This window comes from Typopeltis vanoorti, chromosome 10, assembly GCF_054136105.1.
Source record: "Typopeltis vanoorti isolate ZY-2024b chromosome 10, IOZ_Tvanoo_1.0, whole genome shotgun sequence".
Taxonomy (NCBI): Eukaryota; Metazoa; Arthropoda; class Arachnida; order Uropygi; family Thelyphonidae; genus Typopeltis; species Typopeltis vanoorti.
The window spans coordinates 71126076-71152552 of NC_143558.1; the positions used below are offsets into that span (position 1 = coordinate 71126076).

Here is a 26477-nt window from a genome sequence, read left to right on the forward strand (position 1 = left end):
CATCTGCAAACAAGGGTATTAAGTATAGTTCTGTGATCCACTAAGTGCTGGTTTTATGTTTTCTTCCATTTCTTTACTATTTCATCTCTATATGTATTAAGTGAAACTGATATTGGGCAGACATTAAGACATATTTGTCCCCTTGTATTCATAGAAGATTCAAGTAAGGAAGATGTGGAGCAATTTTTTGAGGCATTACAGATGTTAGCTGATGCACAAAAAAAAGGAAAATTTTATCATTGATAACATTATGTTCCAACATAAAGATGTACACAAATTCACATGTAGGGAACACAAGTAATTAAATCTCACAGACTGTGGTACTGTTGAATGTAATGTTTTTATGCTGGTTCAGGACATCAATACAGGAGATTTGAAATACGAAGTAATAATTTCATTTTGAGCAGGATAATGTTGAATATCATGTTGAAAAGAACTATATAAGAAGTTTAAATGAATCACTCAGGCAGCTTCTTTTATAGTTGAATTTTAGATTCTAATACACATATTATTCAAGAAAAAAATGAAAGTTTGAAAACACGATGCAAAATTTGATGATTTAAAGTTTGTTTACATTCATTAGCTCCCAGAACAATCTGTTATCCATCCCCATATTTCCTATCCTGTGAACCAACTTGTGATGTGTCAATTAGATGCCATTGCAAAAATATAACTGTGTATGAGCGTCCTTTATTCAACGTGTTCATCATAAAGTGTAAGTAGATTGCTAAATCAAAATTTTGGCCATCATAAAAATCCTCAACCTTGTCTTTAACTACTCTCTCTGATGCCTTAATATGCTCAAGGAACTGAATTGTTTAGTTGTAATGTGTAAGGCATATCAAACACATGGTGAATTTGCAGTTGCCAGTGAGATTGATGTCAAAATTGAAGTAGAATAACAGGAGGCACTCACCATACTGAAACAATTGATGTGAATACTGCAGTGGGACCTAGTGGCATGTCAGTCTGGATGCTACACTAATGTGTGAGAGAATTGGCATTGCTTCTGATGGTGTTTATTATAAGTCTCAGCTCTTGCAAGGTTCCAAGGGAGTGAAAAGTGGGTAAGATAGTTCCATTATATAAATGTGGCTCTAAGACAGAAGTAGCAAATTACAGACCAGTTAACATCTCAGGAGTGGTGGTTAAAGTTTTGGAAAAGTTAAAGGTAAAATCCAGCAATAGGCGAATAAGAATATGATACTCTATGGTGGTGTAAAAATAGTCGGTTTATAATTATGAATCTTTTTACAATTGTTTTTCTATTTTACTGTTTCTCTATATGTTATTATTTTATTAATTTTGGTTTTGTAACCCTGTGATGTGTGAAATTGATATTTATTTAAAAAAAGTATGGTATTTGAGATTGTACTTTCCAGATATCTGATAATTTCAGTGTTCTTTATTTTATTTCACAATTGCTATGTGTTCATTCGTTGTAAAGACATTCACTTTTTGCTAACAGCAAAGCATCAGCCATTACTAACTTCTCCCTTACTGCTTAGTTGTATAAGTGTGCATATGCTCACCGAGGAGATAGATAGATTGACAGCTGACAGAGAGACCATTCAGTACCAAGGTAACTTGAGAATGCAGACTAGAGAACATTGTTGGAAGTTTTTTCACTTGGTTTTACTATAAATTAAAGATACCAAGAAATTATACTTGGTTTAATCCTTTATCGAAAATACTTCAGCTGGAAACATAGTTTGTGCCTGAAGTATTTTCAGGACTGGGGCAACTCGTGGTAAAGGTGGTATGACTTCACATCGCTTGCCTTACTAATTTATAGAGAACATTGTGTTTAGAAAGTGTTTGGAAAAACTTGCCAGTCAGAATATATTGATAGAAGATTCCAAAAATGGAATCTTAGCAAGGTGACTCTGTAGACTGAAAAAATGAGACTGTCAACAAATGAATAATAAATAAAAGGAGATATTAAATACATTCTCTTTTCATTATTCAAAGAAATGGAAAGTTCTGTCTTAAGAACACTGATGATTTCAGTTATTTTCTACAAACAAATGACAGGAATTAGTGAAATCTAAAACTGTAAAGTGTAGTGTCTTTATTGGAAAGCTCTTTGATACAGTGTTTATAATGTAGCAAAAATGACTTTTTTTTTTCTGGGGAAGAATTTGTGATTTGTGCATTTTTGTATTTAATTTTGCCTGGGATATTAATATTTATCCTCAGTGAAACAGTGAAGATGAATGGAAAAATATATGCTAAATAAAGAAATACAGTAATCCCTTGATTAGTGCATCATTTTTTTTCGATACTCAAATTTGATTAGTGCGCCTATATACATCTTAAAAATAAATGTTACAGATTTTAAAAATTTTCTATCTATACATTTTTATGGCTAACTATTTTAAAAAATCACTCACCAGAATGAAATAATTTAGTTATTGATTTAAAACATTTTATAAAGTTATTTTTAATGGCATACTACACTACTTCCATGTACACTATGTTCCAAAAGTTATGTCGTCTGCTATAGTATGCCCACAGATTCGAGACACTTCTGCGCATGTCACAAAAAGGAGAATCCATTCCGATAATAGGGTAATCAATCCATCTTCTGGGATGAGTTGTTTATTATTACACATCATAAAATTAACTTCTCTTTTATGATCATTGTAGTTTTTAAAGTGGTAACTATTTTGCTTGTATAACAGTTGGAAAATTTTATCTATAAAGCATGTAATTTCACGTATTAGCGACCAATTCGTACTTCCTTCATTTCTTTCATCCCTTCAATGATAATATCCAAGAGTTAATTAAATCTCATTCTGAAGAATTGAGTGATTTCGACCTGCTAAATTTAGATGCACAGTGGGAAGATCCCGAAGAATATGAAGAAAATTTAACTGATAGTCAGCCAAAAAAGATTTCACAGAAACAATTTGAAAACATTTTTCGTACAATTGAAGTTTTTAAGCATCAATGCTTAGAGGCTGACCCTGATGAAGAGAGAAGCAGTAAAATTTGCAGAAGAGTAGAAGAGGCAATAGGGCCATACCGTCGGTTGTATGAAAAAAAGAAACAAAATGCCCACCAAACTATGTTAGCTCAATTCTTTTGTTAAGAAGTAGAATAATAAATTTATATTCTAATTATGTTTTATTGTCTTTCAGCTTCATGGTTTTTCCTTTAACTAGGCCCTGAGACACACCTTAATTCTTTTATAAAAAAATTAAAGTTCAAGAAAGAAATTTGAGGAATGAATTATACTTTTTCTCATAGGTTATTGTATTCGATTAGTGCGCCTGTTTTAAAGAACGCATTAGGCGCACTAATCAAGGGATTGCTGTACTGGATAGTTCCATGGAAGTTTTATATTTTGAGAAAATTCTTAATAAAGAACTGGTTCTAATGAATGTCCATTGTCTGTAGGAATTTGTTGTTGAAGAACAAATTATTAATAGAATAAGTCAGTGATTGAATGAAAATATTCCTTTAAAAATAAAGATCTCTAAAGCAGAGTTTCCCAAACTGTGTTCTGTGACAAGTTCTCTTGGTATTTTTCATTGTAGTTTTCTAAACATTTTTCATGAATAAAATATTTTATAGTGGAAATATTCTGAGGAGAATAAATTCGTGAATATGTTGAAAAGCTCAGACCCAGAACGCCTCATAACATCTGTGTGGCAAATGTTGGTGACCAAGCGGTGTATTTTTAAACGTGGAAGTATTCATGATTTATCGTCAATTTTCACACATCGAAACCTTTCAACATTTGGGAAAGGGAATACCGCTGTTTATGACCCAGTCATAAAAATTGCCTGCAAGCGGATTAAAACAGTGGGCAGCATATCCTCTGTTCTCAAAACTGAAGGAAATGACATCTGTATAGCAAATGTCAGTGACCAAACGGCATATTTTTAAAGCTGGAAATATTCATGAATTATTAATTTTCACACATTGAAATCTTTCAACAATCGGGAAAGAGAATACCGCTGTTTATGACCGATCATAAAAATTGCCTGCAAGCTGATTACAACAATGGGTGACGTATCCTCTGTTCTCAAAACTGAAAGAAATAACATCTGTGTTGCAAATGTTAGTGACCAAACAGCAAGGAAGTATAAAGAAAATTTTTCCACTAAAATTGAAGATCAAGGTAGTCTGTATCCGGTTCTCAAATCTTGTAATACTGAATACTTTCTTCGCAAGTTCGTATTGTAGGGTGAAAGTTTCGAAACCGTAGTGCCATGATTTTTTTAAAAGTAATAGGCCTGCAGATTTAAATTTTAATATGAATAAGAGACAATGGACTTTGTTTAATTTTGGTATTAAGAAATCTCTTATTGAAGATGTTTGTGATGCAACAGATAGTGAGTCATCCACCACCAGCCTACAAAGTGATCTCCAGGATGTACAAAAGGAGAGGAAAACTACCAACACACAGGAGAAAAAGTCTGCATTCACTTGCAAGTCATCATCATCATCATACGTATCAAGAATTTAGGCCTAGTATGGCCTGTTCCGGCCTTAGATGTCATCGTTTAAGAGGACGTCCTGGTTTTCTTTTTCCTAATGGCTTGTACTTTAAGGCTTGTTTTGGTAATCTTTCTGTTTTCATTCTTTGAACGTGTTCCATCCATCTATGTTTATATTTTTTAATTTTTTCAATTATTGGTTCTTGGTTTAATTCTTTCATAATATCTTCGTTTCTTTTGTGATCAAATAGGGTATACTTTGCAGTTTTTCTCATAAACTTCATTTCTGCTGTTGTTAATCTTTGTTTGTCTTTTTGATTTATTGTCCAGATTTCGCTTCCATACATTAAGACCGCTAGGGCTAATGTATTGTATACTTTTAGCCTGGTTTGTTTTTGAACTAGGTTTGGTTTAAATTTAGAGTTAATTACTCCTGTTATTTTTAAATATTTTGCAATTTTTAGGTTTATATCTTCTTCATTTTCATAAGTGATCATACATCCTAGGTAGTTAAATGAATTCACCTGTTCTAAGATCTTGTTATCTAATACTATTTTAGTTCTTGCTGGATCTTGTCCTTTAAAGGCCATAGTTTTTGATTTTTCCGTTGATATTATCATACCTCTCTTGTATGTTTATCACTCTTGTATATGATAGCTCATGATTTAATCTTATTTGTATTTGATTATTTTCATATATACTTGTGACAGCTTTTAGGATATTATTTGGTATTTGTCTTTCTTTTAATATGTTAAATAATGTTTCTTTTAACTTTGTCAAATGCTTTTTCAAAGTCAATAAATGCAATATGTGTTTCTAAATTATATTCTCTTCTTTTCTCTATTATTAATTTTAGGCAGAAGGCTGGGTCTATACATGATCGCCCTTTTCTAAATCCATTTTGTACCTCTAGAATAAAGTTTTCGGAATATTTCATTAGTTTGTTATTTAAGATTCTGCTGTATATTTTGTAACATGAATTTAGTATACTGATACTTCTATAGTTTTTAGGGTCATCTCTATTACCTTTCTTAAAGATAGGAATCACAATTGCTTTTTTCCATTCTATTGGGGGGATACCAGTTGAGTAAATTTTATTTAAAAATAATAAGAGTCTTCCTTTGAATCTTGTTCCTGCGTATTTATATAGTTCTGAACCTAGCTTATCTTCTCCAGGTGATTTTCTGTTTCTTGTTTCTTTCAGGCTGATTTCTAATTCTTCTTCAGTTATTTCCTTTTCATTTTCGTTAATTGTTTGCCAGTTGTCTTTTTTAAAATATTTGTCTGTCCACAGTTCTGTGTAGTAATTTAGAAATTCTTCTAATTTCAATTCAGTGTTTAATTTTATGTTTTCTTTGGTGTCTGCATTTAGGTGTTTCAAAATCTTATATACATTGGGTCTTATTTTATATGAATCATGTTCTAAATTAGAAACAAATTTATTCCATGATTCTCTGTCTTTTTCTGACTTCTCTTTTAGCTATGGCTCTTATTCTTTTATATTCTATTTCATCTTCTAATCTTTTACTGCTTAACCATTTGTGATAGGCTTAAGCAGTAAAAGATTAGAAGATGAAATAGAATATAAAAGATGAAAAAATATAACAGATATAGAATATAAAAGAATATAAATCACTTGTAAGTACTTATAATATTATAAATCCTTGGTGATCACAATGGGATATGTCAATGAAAATCAGCACAAATTAATTTAATGATGTTTATGTTTAATTATTAATTTATAATAAAAAATCAGCTAAAATGACAATTTATTATTAATTAATACATTACAAAATAACCAAGGTTTTCTGTGAAATTTTCAGGATTTGTGAAGTGTTCCGTTGTAGGAAAAGTTTGGGAAACGATGCTCTAAAGTATAGATTTAATTTAGAAGGCCTTGGACCCAAATTGTTTTGTAGTCATTAATTTAATTATATACAATGTATACAGTTTCATTAAATATATATATATTTATTTTTTATTTTTTTTTGCTCTGGAGTCAATCCTTTCCTAGATTTTAAAATAATAGAGTTAAAACTCATTGCACCAATAGGATTGAACTCTTGTATATTCATTCACTTAACACTTGGTGTAAAAATCAATCTCTTTAAAGAGATAAACAAATGGCCACAGCTTCTTATACAGAGAGATTTAACATTGAGCAGTATAGCTTTGTAAAAAAGGTCCTGTCTTGACAGCAGAGTAAGATAAGGGAAATGTCTACACCATGTTACTGCTAGACATTGCAAAAGGCATTTGATAGAATACTGTTTGATGAAGTATTACAAAAGTTGGAGCAAATGATAATCGTTATGAAGAATAAGGGTGATTAGTTGAGTGCCCACCATTCTGCACTATGGTCACTGCTTTAATTTATATAATAATGATATAGAGAAAAGGAAGGAATATTCAGTTGTTTTGCTTATGGTGCAAAACTAGGAAGGGTAATAGTTGATAAATTGATATAGATATCCTGCAGGTTGAGTTAAATAAGTTTACATTAAAGGCAAAGGATAATGATCATCAATTTAATGTTACAAATGTAAGATTATGCACTTTGAGTTTAAATGGTTACGTACAGTCATGTTGATAGTACTGGATTGTGGGAAATTGATAAGTCTAAGAACTTGGTGTGTGGGATGGGATGGATGGTGGACAGTGAAGTTCAAAGGGCATATTGCAGAAGTTGGTAAAATAGTTCAAAGGATTACTTGATGTAGAAAGAAACAAGTAAAGATGGAAAGGTTATTATCCCTCTTTATAAGACTATGATTCAGCCACATTTTGACTGTTGCGTGCAGATTTGGTCACCTGGGTTTATTGGAGATTAGGAGGTTGTGGAGAGGATTCATAGGGAGCATTCCACAACATGACAGGTCTGTTGTGGAATACTCCCTATGAAGATAAATTGCAGTGTCTAGATTGTCAAGTTTATTTCATAGGTTGAAAGAAGGGGACATGATAGAAATTTATAAGTTATTAAAGGGATTTTATAAGATTTGACACAAGAAAAAAAAAAGAAAAGTAATGATAAATAGAGAATAGAGGTCATCCTTGGAAGTTGTGTAAGGGTGTGTGGAGTAGATTTTTTTATTTGGAAGTAGTGAGTGAATGGAATAGATTGCCCAAATTAGTTGTGAGCACCCTGATAATGAATGAGTTTAAGGAGAGGTATAATAGGTATTGTGTGTATAAAGGTTAGTGTGGGTGTCCCACAGTTCTGACTCCATGGTGATATGGTTACATGATCAGAATGATAGTGAAAAGGCTAACAAAACAGGTATTTAATGCTAGGATGACAGCAAAACTATACAGAGGAACAGCAAGATGTAGATGGATTAATGCAATTAGAAGTGACTTAGAGCTTGGAAAGATATGATATGACAGTATAAATTTTGACAAATAACAATCTGGAAGAAAGTTTTCAGTAGGAAAGTGCTAATAGCCTTACCTTAATCATGTAATAGTATTGTGCCTGGAATATCTAGAATTTGATGATAATGACTTATTGGAAAATTATATTAGAATATATCACTCTCTCAAATTATCTCCAAGATATTGGAAGTGAGGAAGGAAGAAAGAAAGAGAGGGAAAAAAGGTATGGATTGCAGATCAGAATTAAGGCATTAATTCAAGTTTTCTTCTTAAAATTTCTGTTCACGTTTGATTTATTTTATTTTTACCAAAAATAGAATTTACAAAAATAATCATTTGATAATTATATCATTATTGCTTATTAAAGATTATAGTCGGCATTTCTGGGGAATAATTGAGTGTTCATTGGGTTTTGCAGGTAAAATAATAATCTTATAAGCTACATTATAGGAATATTTAGAATAAATAAAATTTACTGTTCTCACTTATCAACATGCACTTATATTGTAGAGAATATAAGTGCATGTTGAGAATAACATTGTAGAGAACTTCCTCACTATAGCAAGCTGAAAAAGTGTTGCCAAAAACTCCATAGCCATAGAAATAAGGAAGTTTGCTAAACTAACCTTCTAGTATAATATATCTTTTCTTCCTGTTAGTTCATTATAATCAGAACGGATTCTATTAACATAAAGTGATGCATTATAATATTTTGTCTTATCTTACAGAATGAAACCACGAAAGCAGAATGATGATGTTGTGAGAACAATTGCTTGTCCTCATAAGGTATGCATGCATTTTTATATAAAATGCATCATTATTAATTAGATTGAATAGCTCCTATTATCTGCACTTTAATCTTTGTACTTAATAGTTAAACTAATGTTCTCATCTAAAAACGTGTTGCTTGCAATTGAGATGTGTAGATCTGTTTATCTGAACGTTGCCTGTAGTAGGCCTTGTTTCCAAGTTAGTGTCTCATTGAGGTATGTGGATGCTTTCAGAGTAATCTCCTTTATTCTGCTTTACACAGAAAAATCACTTCACATTATTTTTGGGAAGGGACTAGACATGCATACCTCAGAAGTTGAAGTTTGAGAGTGAGGAAAATTTCCTTTTTTCTCCATTTGAGATACAGTGTAATTGCTACTTTCATTTTTAATTAGAGCCCTAGAATATATGCTGATGAAAGCGCTGATTTGATAAAGCTCCCTCACCTTGTAAAGATTACTGGTATAAAAAAATAGCTGCCTCCCAAATCAGTTTGAAGTTTTTTTTTTAAGAAAAATAAATAGAACTTTGTCTTAGTTTAATAACATAAAATACGGGTTTTAAGATATTTAACTTAATAGCCTCTAACAGCGAAGTAACTTAGCTTCATAGAAGCCTAATTAATACTACAATAAGATGGTTAGTCCTATCCATAAAGTCTACCATGGCTCTCAGTTGTATATTCTCTAGCTGCTTTTCTTTAGTGTGTGTGAGTTAGCTTTTTGCATACAAAAACCCGAATATCTCTATGAGACCGGCTAACTCATCTTCATTTTAAAAGCTGTTAGAGATAGATTTGTAGTATTTCTGGAGAAGATTCAGAGATGGAATTTTTCAGCCAGAGGGCACAGTCATTAACAACTGATCTATGGAGTTTACAAGATAAGTGACATTTTTATCTCCTAGCCATCATCCTTTGTCTGCAAACTATGGAAAGGTTTGGAGGAGCTCGAGTAGTTGCATTTGATATTTGCATACATTTAATTTGATCACACATAGGCTTCTCTACCAAATTACCTTCTCATGGTTTGCCTTTTACCATTTTCAGCTGAATCTATAGTTTTTCCTCAGATTTATCCACCAGTGCTAGAGTACTCCAGTTCTGTTTACTTTCATGTGCTCTCACTCTTTTTGTATAAATCTTCAAATACTATCTGTTACGAGGCTGATCACACTGCACTCCATTGCTCTTCTTATTTTGATTGGTTGTAGATCATGATTAAGTATCTTCCATAATGAGTGTCTTAAATCTTTATCATTCTTCATTGGGGCATAAATTCCCATAATGAACTTCAGTGCTGTCATATGCAATCTTGAAATCTTGAAAGAATGTTCACACCCAGAAGAGAAACATGATTGAATGATGATCCCCCACCCTTGCACTCATATACAGATTCATTCTAATTTATTCTTTTGTAGATGTTCTGTTTTTGCCTTATGCTTATTTTGTAGGTATTTTCATGGGACAGTTAAGACTGTAAGGACTTGAACAACTGTTGATCAACATACATTTGCTGTCCTGCTTCTCTTCCTTCTTTCATTCCATCTACCTCTGGTTCTTTGGTTCTAGTAGTGAGTACATTTTTCAGCTGTGTGGTGATTTCTTCTTTGTACTGCAAGAAAATACCAATTAATAATAAGATTTTTTTTTTTTTTTTTTGTTTCCCCAAGATCAGATTTTCACTTTATGACAGAGTTGAGAAACCATTGAATTATGACAAGCATCTCTACTTAAGTTTTGTAGATCTGGAAAAGGTATGTTTTTTTTTGTGTTGCACCCACCCATGAAAAGTTATTTGCAAAACTATAGTATATTTGGGACTGTAGATGGTCTGATGGTTTTTCCTGTTTTCATCAATTGCATATTTATTTATTTACCTAGTCTGGAATCCTTGCTCTGAAGACTAAACATAGAACAAGCCACTTCAAGCTTCCAGTAAGTGGGGTGGTCTCAAACACCAAGTGATAAAATTCACCTTCCATGTAAAGACAGTCACAAAAATACATGCCTATGGTGAGATTCAAACTTGCAGCCTATTTGTTGGAAAGTGGATGTGCTAACTACTTGGCCAACCAAGCCACATATCACAATGTGCCCATAAAAAAAAACCTTTCAGAACACTACAGTTATGTGGGGTAAATGGAGCATTATACATGGTCTATATTTAAGTTGCAAGTTAGCATTGAATTGAAGGAATGTGGTTTGATGTAAAAGCAGGAGTAAGACAACGATGCACATTATCTCCTATCTTATTCATCATCTGTATGGATCATATTATGAAAGAAAGTGCATTAGGCCTGATATTAGAATTGGACACGTCAAACTTAGCCCTTTGCTAAGTTTGACTTGTCCAATGGTAGACTCATCATCTGCATACAGCAGATGATGATGTACTTCTAAAGGAACTTGACATATCCAGGATTCTCTAACTAAATTGAATAACAGCTGTAACAAATTTGGTATGAACATCGGCTTAAAAAAACTTAGAGAGCCTTATTGAACAAATAAAATATTTCAATTATTTAGGCATAGTTTTTAGTGAAAATGGCAAGTTAAATCTGGAAATAGACAACAGAATAAGCATAGCTGTTTTGGTGGTGGAGCCAGTTCAATAAATTTATTTGGAATAAGAGAGAAATTAGCCAAAACGCTGAACTAGCTATATATAACCCAACTTTCTAACTCAACTCTCAGACCAAATTGGTCTGAGAGTTGAGTTAGAAATAAAGTATATGATAAGATTAGGGGCCTGAACAGATGGCATCAATGGCAGAATCATATTAGGAAGGAACCTGACATTGTTTGCATTCCATAATGTGGGAGCAGAACTAATCTAAGGAGGTATGGTTATTTAAATAGAATGATAGAGGAAAGGTTAACAAGACACAGGTTTTGTGCCAAGATGGCAGGAAAAAGACACAGAGGAATATCAAGATCTAAGTGGATTGATTCAATCAGAAGTGTCTTAGAAGAAATGAAATGTTAGAGACGACAGTATTGGAGTGCTGACAAGTCATAGACTAAATTAAAGGAAATTTTTTGTTAGGAGATTAATTATAATGTAAACTTAATCATGGAATGTCATCATAATCTGATGACATTCCATGATTATACTGATGACAGGAAATTGATGACAACGCTGATTGATGCTGTCAAGTTAATGTGTTTATCAGTCTGTGGAGAAAAAGTTCATGCATTTTATATTTTATAGAAGACATATATGACTACATTAATGCATTTTTGAATTCTGATTCACTTTAAAATATTGGATGGACAGGGCTAGTGATAGCAACATGATATGGCAGAATTTAATCTAATTACCAATTTTTAGGTTGCTAATTGGTTACCTCATGATACAACTGAGCACTCATTGTTTACATTCCATAACAAAATGAGTGATAACACTGGCCAACAAAAAAATTTTTTTTTCCTGCTGATTATGATATGACACTTGTTTTTTACTAATTTGGGTGCGCTGATTTCAAATATCAAACCCATTTTTCTCTATCACATCAGGTTTTTCCTGTATGGCATTTTCCTTTTGCTAATTTGTACGTTTTTGATAGTTTTAAGGAGGCAGTACTATTTAGAGGATCAAAAAAATCGATTTTTTAATATTATTTTCTGAAAGTATGTACTTTCAGAAAATAATATTATGATATAATAAATAATAATCTGTTCCTAACTTTTTATCGAGAAATTCCCGAAGATATAGCCTATTATTCAAAGCGGTGCGCAGATCAGAATTGGAGCGCTCACCACTCTCGCTTGTTAGTAAACAAATAAATGCGTAAGAACCTGCAATGGCACGTACTGGCGCGTTGATTGGGAGAGAGGCCGATAATTAGATACATAACTGCTTAACAATATTCATTAAAAATTACAAGAATATTTATAAACAAATAACAATTTTACTTACACATGAGTTTCAGGGAATAAATTTTTGTTTGTAGCAATTTCTGCTGTGTGTTCTGTTTTGGCAATCCCTTTGAATACTCCAACAGTAGTCAGCCATCATGTGAGAATCCCATCATCCTTGGTACCGATCTTCCATAGTTTTTAAGTCTTGATGAAATCTTTCGCCTTGTTCATCGCTTACAGCACCTAAATTCTCGGGAAATCTATCAAGATGACTGTATAGGAAATGAAGCTTTATGCTCATGTTGCAACCTAGGCGTTGGAAATTTTCAAACATTGTTTCCACTAGATCTTTGTAATTGCTTGTAAAAAATAGAAAATGCCATAGAGGAAAAACCTGACATGATAGAGAAAAATGGGTTTGATATTTGAAATCAGCGCACCCAAATTAGTAAATAAGAAGTCTCATATAAAAGTCAGCAAAAATTGTGTTGGCCTGTGTAATTAGCATTACTTAAATAACTGATGCTTCAACCAAAAAAAGTTTTGGTTGAAGCATCAGTGTTTTTTTTTCCCCTTAAGTATAGTACCAAATGTTAATTGGTTTAATAGTTCTTGTAGTGTTGATATCATTTCAAATAAGAACCATAATTATCATTACACATTGCTGCTCTATTTGTTTCTTTACGTGTGCATATGATATATAAGTTCAGAACTTATTGTTACCAGAAAATAACTAGATGAACTGCAGTAGCTTCATTTTCAGTTAACTGTTAATATATATATATATATTGAAGCTTATGATTTGGAGTATAAATTTTAATAAAATACTTGAATTTTTTAGGGTTGTACAAAGATGTTTCGTGATAATTCTGCTATGAGGAAGCATCTTCATACTCATGGGCCTAGGGTTCATGTTTGTGCAGAATGTGGAAAAGCATTTGTTGAAAGTTCCAAACTTAAGAGGCACCAGCTTGTTCATACCGGAGAAAAACCATTCCAGGTATTACATTTCCTTTTCAGCATTAAAATAGTATGTAAGAGAAGAAATTGTGACCTCAGATAAAAACTGGTCTCTCTTGATAATTACACAGACACACACATATATATATATAAAATTAGTTAACTATATACCGAGAATGAAAAAACAAAAAGGTTTAATATTAAGATACATGATGAAATTACATCAACAGATCTAGTATAAAAGACAATAGTACATTTAAAAACAGGAATGTGAGCTTGAGTTCCAATTAAAGTTGACTATGTGCGTGAGCTGACATGAGTGCACCAATACTGAACAGTGGCAATGTGTACATCAGAGAGATTGAAATATGGATTCGGTGATCTTTCTTTCGAGTTCATCATAACACACATGGATATCAGAAGTTTTTGGCCAGTCTACGAGGTGTTGGCGGCCTTCATCTGAGTTAATAGAGAAGAGAACGTGGCTAGAGAGAGTGCTGGTTCTGGTCTTATTGTAGGAAATGTCTCTCAGGTGTTCTTCCATATGCAAAAGGATGGATTTAGCTGTCTGGCCATAATGACTTTCCACAATCACACAAAATCTTGTAGACTCCTGGATACCGAGTAGGGAGATGTTTCACTTTAGGTTTACTTAGTATGGAGCGAAGTTTTGGAAACGTAGTGAAGCAAGTTCTAATGTTGAATTTCTTAAGAATTTTTGCTAGTTTTTTTTGGGGGGGGGGATTGATGTATGGCAATGAAATAAAAGCTCTAGGGGGAGAAGAATCTTTAGTAGCAGTAAAGCGATGGAAAGAGAAATTTATCAATTTTTTTTTAAGTGAGAAACATTGTTGACAAAAGTCCTTTTAAGAAAATGGAGTTCATTTTCAATTTCTGTTTCATCTGTAAGTAAAGCTCTGGCTCGATGTGCTAGGGTTGAAATAATACCAGATTTTTGCGGATGGTAGTGATGGGAAGAAGCATGAAGGTATCTGTCTGTGAGTCAGTTTTGAGTTTTATTGAGAGTTTTATATTATCAGTGCATCTCATAAGTTTTAAATCCAGAAAGGAGAGACAGTTGTGGGATTCCAGTTCGAAGGTAAAATTGATATTTTCATGATACTTGTTGAGATGGTCTAGAAACAAATTGAGGTTGTTGATACCGTGTTCCCAGATGAGGAATATATTATCTATATAACGATACCAAATTTTTGGTTTAAGAGTAGAGGAATTAATTGCTTTTTCTTCAAAATCCTTAAGAAATATATCTGCAAGAATCGGAGAAAGTGGACTACTTTTAACTTAGATGAAGGCTGCCAACACCTTGTAGCCTGGCCAAAAACTTCTAATACCCATGTGTGTTATGATGAACTCGAAAGAAAGATTATCGAATCCAGAGAAATTTCACTAGATTCATCACATATTAACAACAGCCTTAGTTTCAATCTCTGATGCACACACATTGCCACTGTTCAGTATTGGCGCACTCGTGGCAGCTCACACACGTAGTCAACTTTAATTGGAACTCAAGCTCGCATTCCTGTTTTTAAACATACTATTATCTTTTATACTAGATCTGTTGATGTAATTTTATCATGTCTCTGTCATATTTTGTATAATTCTTTGTCTGTGATACCTGAAGATGTTGAATCATTTAATGAAACTAGTTGTATCTTAATATTAAACCTTGTTGTTTTTTCATTCTTGGTATATAATCATTTAACTAATTTTTTATATTTCTACCAAGTAAAGATGAACAATAATATATATATATATATATATATATATATATAGTTAACTCTTACTATAGCAAACTGTGGTATAGTGAATTCACTGATTCACTAAAGCTTCATGATATGAATGCTGTGCTAAAAAGGAAATTCACTACAACTGTTACTTTAACTATAGAATAACACATATGCCAAAGTAAATAACTCAAGTTAATGGATGAAGTAACAATGATAAGACTCAAAATGTACCATGCAAGACCTCCAGGAATATATGGTTCACGAAAATTACATGAAAGTGACTGCCCACTCAGACCTATTGTGGATTCTGTGTCCACATATAAAATATCAAGATTCGTGTCTAACCTTCTCCATCCTCTCACTGGCCACTCAACCTCTTGGATAAAAAATTCCATAGATATCATAAGAGGATAAAAGACATTAAACTGGCAGATACAGATATGTTAGTGAGCTTTGACATTGTCTCTTTCTTCACTAATATCCCTCACAAAGAACAATAGAATTGTTAACCCAAAAATTTCCACCTGACATAGTGGAATTATTCAAATTTGCAATCGCATCAGGGTACTTCACATGGAAAGATAAAATATATAAACAGGAAAAAAACAGCAATGGGCTCACCCTTATCGCTCAACTTCTTTCTTGAATACCTAGAAGATAGAATTTTCACTCTTAACCCAAAACCAACAATGTGGTTATGCTACTTCGATGCAGTTTTTGCATTTTTGAGTTGCATGGAAAAGCTCTACTCATTTATATATAAAAAAGCAACACGCTGCATCCTCGTATCAAGTTCACATTAGAAATGGAAACGTCAACAGGTATTTCCTTTCTTGATGTACCCATCCAGCACAAACAAGATAGATCCATTTCCACTTCTGTCTACCAAAAACCAACTTTTTCTCGTCGTTCTATCCATAACATATAAGCTCTCCATCCATCTCAAAAATATGGCATCATAAAATCATTAGTATCCAGAACAAACAAGATTTGGAAATTTTCATATAAACAGCCTTAATAAATGGATATAATCCAATAACAACCCAAAAAATAATCAACCACTCTTCTACAAATCAATCCAGACAAGAAGAAGAAGCCCATATATTAAAGGCATCTCTGAATGCGTGGCAAAAATTATGAATAAATATAAGTGCCAAAGAAGACTGTCTTCTTTGGCACTGAACAACCAGATTCTTTCCACTGTTTTGACTGCAGTTTGGATTCTCGTGTGTAATGGTGAATCCAAGTCTCATCCATAGTAATAAATTGACTCTCAAAATCAGTTTTATTCTTGTTAAAAGGCTTTAAGCACTGTTCAGAGATTTTCGTACAAGTGCGTTTTTGATCTGCTGTGAGCAAGCTCAAAGCTTTTTCATTTGCAATTCTCCATGCAAAATATATCCTACACATTCTTTTGAAATGCTTATAGTCTCAGCAATTTCATGCACTTTGACTCACCGGTCATCCAATACCATATCGTGCACTTGATTAACGATTTCTGGTGTTGTTACACTTTTTGGACGTCCTTCACGTTGATCATCTTCAAGGCTGGTATGGCCACATTTAAATTCGGCAGCATTTCTTAATTGTCGAAAATGAAGGAGAAGAGTGCCAATAAATTTTATCAGCTGAGCATGAATTTCTTTTGCCGTTTAACCTTCTTTTACATAGAATTTTGTAACTGCATGATATTCAATTTTATCCATTTTAAGGGATACAGACAACACTTTTGCTTCAGACAGCTGTATAAAACAAGCTACTTGATAGAATGACTTGCAGTTTCACATGGATACTTATGACAGATGTACCAACTTAGGAAAAAAAAAAATCTTGTCAATAGTGTTGCCATCTATAGTCGAGGCCGAGAACTTTTTGGACCGTCCTCGTAAGTACCATGTTATTATAACTTGTCTTACTATGGACAGATAGGAAGATCTATAAATAAATGTATCTCTGAACATCAAGACTGCATCTGCCTTATCAAACCTCACAAATCTAGCCTTGCACAACATGGAATCAAAAATGCTAACCACAGGATCCAGTGGCAAAATGCCAAGTTACTACATAGATCCACATAAACATGAATGGTTATATAAAGAATGTGCTGAAGCCTTACTTCATAGACCTAATCTTAACTGAAATGACTGTCTCACTATTCCACAAGTGTGGGAAATTGTTATCTCAGTTGTATTATAATTTATCTGCTAATTTAATCTGTTTTATCTATTAATTTAAGTAATTTTAATTTCAGCCTGGTAGTTAGTAATCATGAACATGCAACTGCATTCATAGAGGGATTCTAATTTAAACATGTACATTATTAGACTATTACACTTTTTTATATAATGTTTCAAGTAGCTTTATTTTATCGTCCTACATGTTTCGCCAATTTTCTATTGGCATCTTCAGGGAATACACGTAGGACGATAAAATAAAGCTACTTGACGAACATTATATAAAAAAAGTGTAATAGTTTTATACATACTAGTCAAGAAAAAAAATTCCACACAATATACATTATTGTTTCTTGTTTTTTGAATTCAATTCTTATTTGTTCATTATTTGTACTAGTGATGTCTTATAATGCATAAGACAAAATATTTACATAATAAAAAAGTTATTTATTGTGGTATACATGTTATTCTATAGTTATGGATACCATACAGGTTTCACTTTATATATATAAAAACTATTACTTTGGTATCAGTACGTCTACTATAGTGAGTGTTGGTTGCGTCTTGTTTATCTTTTTCTAACATCTTTTAATTTCCCAGAATTAGGTGGCATGCTTTTTTCGGTTGATAAATTGCACATCATTCATTATTGCTACAGATTGAATTTTGTTTTCTGCGGCATAGTAGATGAAGGCCTATTATTATTATTATTTATTTCCTTTTCTTCATCATGAAGATATTCTTAACACATTCATGCTGGACTGTGCCTCGCAGGGGTGCTTGTCAGACAGGAAGTCTAGCAAATGCATTTTTATAGTTTTCAATGTATATAGCATGCAAGTTTCAATTTCTTCAATAGAATTTTCCTTCTGAAATTAGAATTTGTGAACTGTCTTAATGATATAGAAAATCTTAAATGCAATACTATTCGATTCAAGATATATTAATCAGAAAAATTTGTTTTATATAAGTTGGTTGGTTTTGCACCCAATAACCATGTAATAAACCAATGTGATTGCTTATTTAGGGAGCTTTAGAGTCAAGGCTGGATAACTGGAGACCTCCATGTGGCGTTTTGGGTAATTCAGAAAACTGGCCAGGGCTTTTGACCTGATGTCCTGTTCTCACCTTCTCATGGTTTAGTCTGTTGGGTATCTACCGAGAAACTGAATGAATGAGGATGGGCTGACAATTTGGGATTTAGCCAACCAAATTGTATTCTTAATGGCTTAAACTGTAAATCAAAATGATTGAACAACATGATCTGGCTAGGGTGTTGCCCAGTTAAACCAGCCCCCCCCCCCCCCCCTTTGTTTTTGTCAGGGATCCAGGGTGAACAGCAACAAGTCAACAACTGGAACAAGTCCAAACCCCAACTCAACATCATCAGAGATCAAGATTGGCACTATCAACATAATGGATGTTACCGAAATAAAGAAAACAGAAATAAGCGAGATCTTTCTAAGCAACAAATGCAAGATTTTATATAGGAAATAACAATCAGGGAAAAGGAGTAGCTATAATATTAAACAATAAATAATCTTCTTGAATGGCAGGCAAATATCAGAATGAGAAACTGGACAATGAGACTTATTTGTACCTATTGTCCCACATAAGATTGTACTAAGGTAGAAGTGGAGGGATTTTTTGAGGCTTTAGAGAAACAACTGGGACAATGAAAAAGGAAAGGTGAGTTCTTGTTGGGGATCTGAATAGCAGAGTAGGAAATGATTGTCATACATACAAAACTATTTGGAGAAAAGAGCAAAGCTAATAATAATGACAAATCCTTGTTGGATTTCTGCTCAGGATATGAATGGTTATTACTAACACGATGTTCCAACATAAAAATGTGCACAAATTCACAGAAGAGAAGCAGCTAGTAATAAGTCTCATTGACTATGTTATTGTTGATAGTGATGTTTTCTCACTGGTGCAGGACAGTAGAGTGTACAGAGGATTTGAAATTCTAAGTGATCACTATTTAGTCTTGAGCAGGATAAAATTGAATTTCATATTGAAAAGAAGAATATGTAAGAAAGTTTTAAAGCGAATAAAAGTGATATTTTGTTCCACTGATACCTGTTGTCCTAAGTATATGTAATGATCTACTTGTTTATTTTCATCATTATTGATTTTTATTATTTCTGGTTGACATAACTATTGTACATAACTTGGGTCTTCTTTAGGTTTATCTTTAGGCCAGCTGTTTTGCTAGCAATTTGGAGTTCGTGGATACGAGTCTGTAATTCATGTGCAGTTGAAGCAAAGATAACTATGTCATCTGCAAAGTGTAAATGGCTTAAATATCTTCCATTTATCTTCAGACCTTTCCCTTCCCAATCAAGAAGTTTGAATATTTCTTCTAGGCATGCTGTGAATAATTTTGGAGATATTGTGTCACCCTGTCTTATACCTCTCTGTATTTCCACAGTAGAGATGTTTCCATTGAAATGAAGGCTGTGGCATTGGTGTATGCTGATTTGATTGTCCTGATGTATGGCTCCTTCACTGTTGGCTATGACTTGAGGTAATTAAATATATCAACCAAATATAGGATTCTCTTAATTATGGATTCCTATTCCTGACACACACACACACACTCTGTTCGCTCCTCACCACACACCTGTATGAGACACTTTTTCTGACTAGCTCTATGTCAGGCTTCAGTTAGTTCTAAGTGTTAACTTTAGATGTTCACATACAAGACCACGAGTATTGGTCAATCAGCAAAACATTAATCATTAAGGTAATTTTGCCCAAGACATTTTTATTATCTCTCTCTATATATATAGTTGCTATTTTAGATATTAATTTATACCTACTCAGCTAATAACCCTATGTAAATCCCAAATTTTCCCATTCTTAGGGGAGGTGCATCTACAATTCCCTAAAAATTCTTAATATGCAAAGAAAAGCAATTCAGCTTAACCTCTATGCATTTCTTTCAGCTCTGTTCTGTGTCTCTTCCACAGTCACTGCTCCAGTGATCATCTAGCAAATATCATTCCTCTACTTCTATTGGAACTGTTAAAATGAGAGCAGCTCCTGCTGCCTAACATTCCTTTTTAGTACATCTGAATAGCATCGATTTATTCCATCTATCCTCTGCACCTTCCTCATAAGTTGTCTGCCAACAATCTCATCAAGAACACTTTCAATAGATTTCTTCTTTCTCAATCCTCAACTGTGCACCCCACACAGACTGCACTCATCTCATGTGATATAGGTTCTTTTGTCTCATGTATGGGCTTTAAAAAAAAAAAAAAAAACTGCTGTTGCCTGAATGTCAGTTACGCTATATCAGCTGAAGAAACATTAGAGTTCGGTGACTGAAATCTGATACTTCAATTAGTTGTTCTTTGCGTTAGGCTCCTTCGTTTTCGGACATAGAAAAGTACTCTTTGTTTGAATTCCTATTGGTTGTTAAAAATCAACATATAATACATATACTTAAAATCATATCTAGCTAGTATAATATTTTAAGCATGCTTTATATTAGTATTTTGCATTATATAGCTGATTCTCACCATAGTAAGCACTGCTATAACAAAACTACTGAAAGCCCCAACCATAGCTCTCCTGGTTAGGACTTTTCAGTAGCTTGTTATACTACACTATCCACAAACCCTTCCCAAGTCTCTACAGGTCTCGCTAGTAAGCATGCACTGTATAACTAGGTAATAGCCAAAGCTTAGTTTGGAATTGAGTTTCCCCTTCCTTTACACTAAGCTTTGGCTATTACATACCATTAACAAACAGTTGGAACTACATGAAATTATATTTAAGAAATCAAAATATTGAAATGCTGTATTTTGCATATGTGGATTGTTTTCAAAGCTTGGAACACATAGGATTTAAAGCTTTTGTTGATTCTAGGGCTAATATTTACTCTAACTACATAAGGCTGAAACAGATATTCCAAAACATGCAGTGGCAATGTTGTCAAATGTCATTGGGGTATCTGAGAAAACATTTAGGTTACATGAATCAGTATAAAGAAAATATACATGTTGGGAAAATAAATCTAATAATTCATTCTAACATTCTGCATATTTCATCACTGGATAGGAAATATCAAATATTTTTAAGAAAATGAAGATTTTATTAATAAAAAGACTTGTGTATATTGTTGGTAGTAATGCAATTTGTTTATTACAAAAAGCTTCCTAATGGATAGTCAATTGTTTGAACTCTAATAATGTAATTCTAGCATCTCAGTTGCAACTGGGACATGAGCTAGTAGGCACATGCTTCATGACTCATTCTTATGATTCATCTTTTGAATGTAGTTACTGGTCTGTCTCCCTGACCAGTAACTGGTGTATGTTACGTCAGATGAAAAATATCAAAGTTTTTGAATAAAATTATATTTTTTTTACATATGTGAGCCATGAAAGTTTCTATAAATAAGTTTAAGGAAGTAACATTAGTATGAACTACCAGAGTCCTGACCAAAATCCCTTTGCTGTCTGACATTTATTATAAATAACTGATGTTCACAAGTTCCTTTTAGTAATTGCAGCTTACTGACATGTGATATTGTTTGTGTCCTGAAATTATTCATGCACTTCATATAGATAAGTTTCTTTTTAAATTAACCTAGACAAGAAAATTAGTGAACTTTATTTTTATGGTGCTGGTAGCCATTTACCATAAAAGCAAGGAAGACTGATCTGGAAACAGATTGTGATTATATTTATTTTTTGACATTTTACACTGTTTCTTTTAACACTATGGCATACCTTTCTGTTAGTGTGTGTGTTTGTCTTCTGAAAAGAAACCATGCTTGAAACTGAAACATATGGTTAAATATCACTTGAAACAATTTTGCTACTACTAGATTGGGTAATTAGTATCAAAAGATTAATATTTGAATGAATGAATTGTTTTTTGTTTAATGGCCTTGACAGTGTAAGATTAAAGTACTCAAGATTTAACTTGAACTAAACTTTCGTTTGTTATTAACTTTAAAAAAAAAATTTTTTTTTTAAATCTATATAAGCCAGCAAAGGTTGGTTGAGTTTACTAACAAAGATTGGTAGAGCCTCTGCCACTAATGGCTTGCAAAAAGTTAAGCAAGTTTGAGCCTGGTTAGTAGTTGGAAGGGGTCAATCATTCAATGCTGTTGGCACACTCTCTCTCTCGATGAGTCTTTGGACTCTGGAGGTTTTACATAATAATAATGAAGTTTATAAACTTTATATTGAAGATTAATATAATTTCTATTTTGCTACATACAATAAGAATTAAATGGAAAAAAAACCCTATATATTTATTCACTCTTTCACCACCATCATTGTCAAATTCCTGATATTTACCCTTAAGGTTTCACCATCTATTTTATTATATTGCTGTTGTCAACACTTTATTTTTAGCTAATAGTGATTCTCAAACTTTTTAAGCATGAACGCACATGCCTTAAAATCAATTAGTATTGATTTTTCTGTTGGTAGAGCAATATGCAGCTGTTAAGAATTGCGAAATATTTTAACATATAAATTGATTTTAAAAAAAAACCCGATGGTGACATTCACATGTCTATTTACATTGCCATATTCCTTGATAAAATGCTCTTTCATCCTCAGTTCACTATACTCTTTCTGTTTTAATATTAATTGGTATAGAAAATACCAGAAAAATGGTATATGCAAGCAAAGGTGGAAAAATATTCTAAAAATATATGGGTGCTCTTTCACTGTTTCATTTTCGGTCATTGTGATATGCAGCCAGAAAGTTCATACCAGCTTTTAAGCTTCATTTTAGGGCATAAAGTAGCAAAAAAAAAAAAAAATCAAAAATGGTACATACATGTAATAATACCTGATAGTAACAGGAGTGGTTTTGTTAGTATTGGCTTAGACTGCTACAAAATAATATAATTTCTAATTGGTAACATTTAATGCCATTGATACTTCACTGTGCAGTTTTTTATTTTTATTTTTTAAGTAACATTTTTGCACTCATAAGTAATTTTGTAATGTTTCTTGAATTAATTTTATAAAAATTTGGGTCTATCTTGAAACAGAAGAAAAGAATTATTACTGACTTGAGTTAATTTAGCTTTAATTATTAATAATATTCTCTCTCTTTCTCTTCAAAATTACATCAAATTTTAGTGCACATTTGAAGGATGTGGGAAGCGTTTTTCTTTGGACTTCAACCTTCGGACTCATGTCCGAATTCACACAGGAGATCGACCATATGTTTGTCCGTTTGATGGATGTAATAAAAAATTCGCGCAGTCCACTAATCTCAAATCACACATACTCACACATGCCAAAGCTAAGTAAGTATACTGATTTGAATGTACATATAATATATCTGTGTTTATAAAATGGTAGAATTTATTATTGGTGTAATTAAATATTCTGGTATTGATGTTGTCATTATGTATTGTTATTTGTTTAGTATCATTCATGCAGTTCCACAAGTAAATGCGCTATCTACAAATAAAAACTTCATGGAAGAGAAAATAGGATTTAGTTGCACTCACGTCACCAGATTTTTTTATTTTTTAATGTAAAACTAGAAATTTCTAAAAGTGTGCATTTCTGGATAAATATTAGTATCTAATCATTTGTTCTGAAGAGGTAAATGATACGCTTCATTTGAAAAATCGGCAAAAAATATTCTAATGGAGTTATGTGATAACAAATTTCATAATCTTCTTGGTTGCTTAGTCCATTACATTACAATCAGTTCTCACTATATACCAAACTAAAAAGTCCAAATAATTACAATGCCATTCTAAAGGAAATTTACTATCATAAACTATCTACTATAATGAACCATTTGTATGATCCTTATGAGTTTACTATAGTAAGAGTTGACTGCATTGATAAACATTCTCTGTTGTGGAAAATAACATTTCAGATTCCAAAAATAATTGGAAATAATTTGAATTGTTAGTTTATTTTTTTTCTCACTTAACATAGCTGTGCTTCGATACCTTGTGACAGTGCCAGCCATTTAGGCAGCTGTCTGTAGGACTCAGATTTTCGTGAATAGGTAGTAGTAAGACTAGCAAACAATTATAAGATGCCACTAAAAAGTCAACTGGAAGTCATACTCACCTAGGTAAAATGCCATTAAAAAATAATAAAATAAAAATGCTGTAGCTAAACTATCCACTGTAACAAACTATTCCTCTGTTCCAACAAGTTTATCATAGTGAGGGTAATGTGTATTTTATTTCTTCTGAAGTTATCTATAAACTTGTAGATAGAAAGTTTAAATTGAGTCATAATAATTTCTTTACCATTTATGATACCAATGTAAGTATTCCTTTTATTATACAGTGAAAAAGCATGATAAGATTACAAAAAGTATCAAACATAAGGCTACCTGAATTGATAAATATTGAGAGTGAAAGCAGAACTGCTTTCACTCTCTCTGTGTGTGTGTGTGATCTTCAAGAAATTCTTTAAAATTTAAACTATGAATAAGTAAATCATGAATAGTAAGGTTATTCGTTAATGTAATCTGATTATTGCCAAATCACTACGTTAAGCTGTGAAAGAAATAAGTTTGTGAATAATTCTGCTCTGTTTAATTCTACTATCTGAAGAATATTAGAAATCTCAGTCAGAAATATAATTGCATAAAATTTGAAAAACATTTTATCAAATGTACAAGAAAACTGCATATAGCATCCACATGATTTGTTCAATATTTCATACAGAATAATTCTCTTTTTCCAATTGCCAGAATTCATATATACTAGAAAGTTCAAATGAGCTTTTTTGCAAAAGATTGTAATGCTCATAATTTCTTGCAACACATTCATGGGCATGTTAAATGTCCTTGTGTTGAGTTTTAATAAGGATAGTTGGATTAATGATAACTTTGCTTATTATTATCACCACCAGCATTTCTCAGTAAGATTTTAATTCATAATGAAACAATAGGTAAGTTCTTTTCCTTTTTATATAATGTAGAATTTTCTTATGCTGAAATGATTTTCTGAAGATAATTTTGTAGTAAAACCAATTTACTATAAAAGTGAGTAAAGTTCTAGCAGCTAAATTTGATTTTGAATTTAATATGAAGACATAAACTGGTTGGTGCAAAAAAAGGTGTTCTGTGAAACTTGTCCAGAAACACCCAAGTGACATTAGTCATCATGGATGTAAAAAAATCTAGATTAACTGAATGCACAATTTAAATTTCCTATCCACAATTTTCCTCTAAATTAGTCTATTACTTGTGAGCACTTTAATATTGTTATATCTAACATTTTGTCTAAAGCAGTTCTAACTGAAGACCTTGATCTTCCTCTGGGTCTCTTTCCTGCCATCTTGGTATCAAACCTGTTTTGCTAACCTTTCCTCACCCATTCTATTTAAGTGGCCATATCACCTTAGATTAGCTCTGCTGACACATTCTTGAATGCTAATTTCCTTTCTAATATCTTCATTTTTAAAACGATTCTGTTCATTCTCCTAATTTTTCTTATAACCCTCATATCTGTGGTCTCTAGTTTTTGATCAAGTGCTCTATTTCTAGCCCAATTCTCAGATCCATAACTTAAAACTGGTTTAAACACAGTCCACAGTCTTGTATATTGCTAGATTGGTGTTTTGGCTAATTTCTCTTATACCATATAAATTTATTCAGTTGGCTACCAGCTTTACCTATTCTGTTGTATATTTCGAGATTTAACCTGCCATCTTCACTAAAAACTGTGCCTAAATAGCTGAAATATTTTACTTGTAAAACCTACCTGAAGTTTTCTATCCTCCTACCTATTTTCATAGTTTTGGTCTTTTTATTGATGATTTTCATCAAATTTATTATAGCTGTTATTCAATTTAGTTAGTGAATCCTGGAGATTTGCACTAGATGTGTTTAGGAGTACCACGTCATCTGCATAAAGCAAGGGCTAAATTCCAATGTCCAATTCTAATATCAAGCCTAATGCACTTTTTTTTCATAATGTGATCCATATAGATGATGAATAAGGGTAGAGGTGAAGTGCATCCTTGTCTTACCCCTAATTTTACATCAGACCATCTTCTTATATTTCCTTCAATTAAACTGCTGACTGACAACTTAAATATAAACAATGTATTCCTCTGTATAATGTTCCATTCACCCCATATAATTCTATATATTTTTGAAAAACTTTTCTCTGGAC

The 26477-nt window shown here is 32.5% G+C and overlaps 1 protein-coding gene across 4 annotated transcripts in view; it reads left to right on the forward strand.

Annotated features, from left to right (window-relative positions):
* The window catches only part of LOC150102499 (transcription factor YY2-like), a 222848-nt gene that overhangs the window by 27127 nt on the left and 169244 nt on the right, over window positions 1–26477 (forward strand). For all 4 annotated transcript variants that reach the window (XR_016548910.1, XR_016548911.1, XM_090398774.1 and 1 more), the window contains exons 3-5: window positions 8552–8609; window positions 13298–13456; window positions 23458–23627. Coding sequence is in view for 2 of the 4 variants with exons in the window: in XM_090398774.1 (XP_090254900.1) it covers window positions 8552–8609; window positions 13298–13456; window positions 23458–23627 (387 nt within the window). In the remaining 2 variants the exon portion in view is untranslated. The remainder of the gene's footprint in view (window positions 1–8551; window positions 8610–13297; window positions 13457–23457; window positions 23628–26477) is intronic.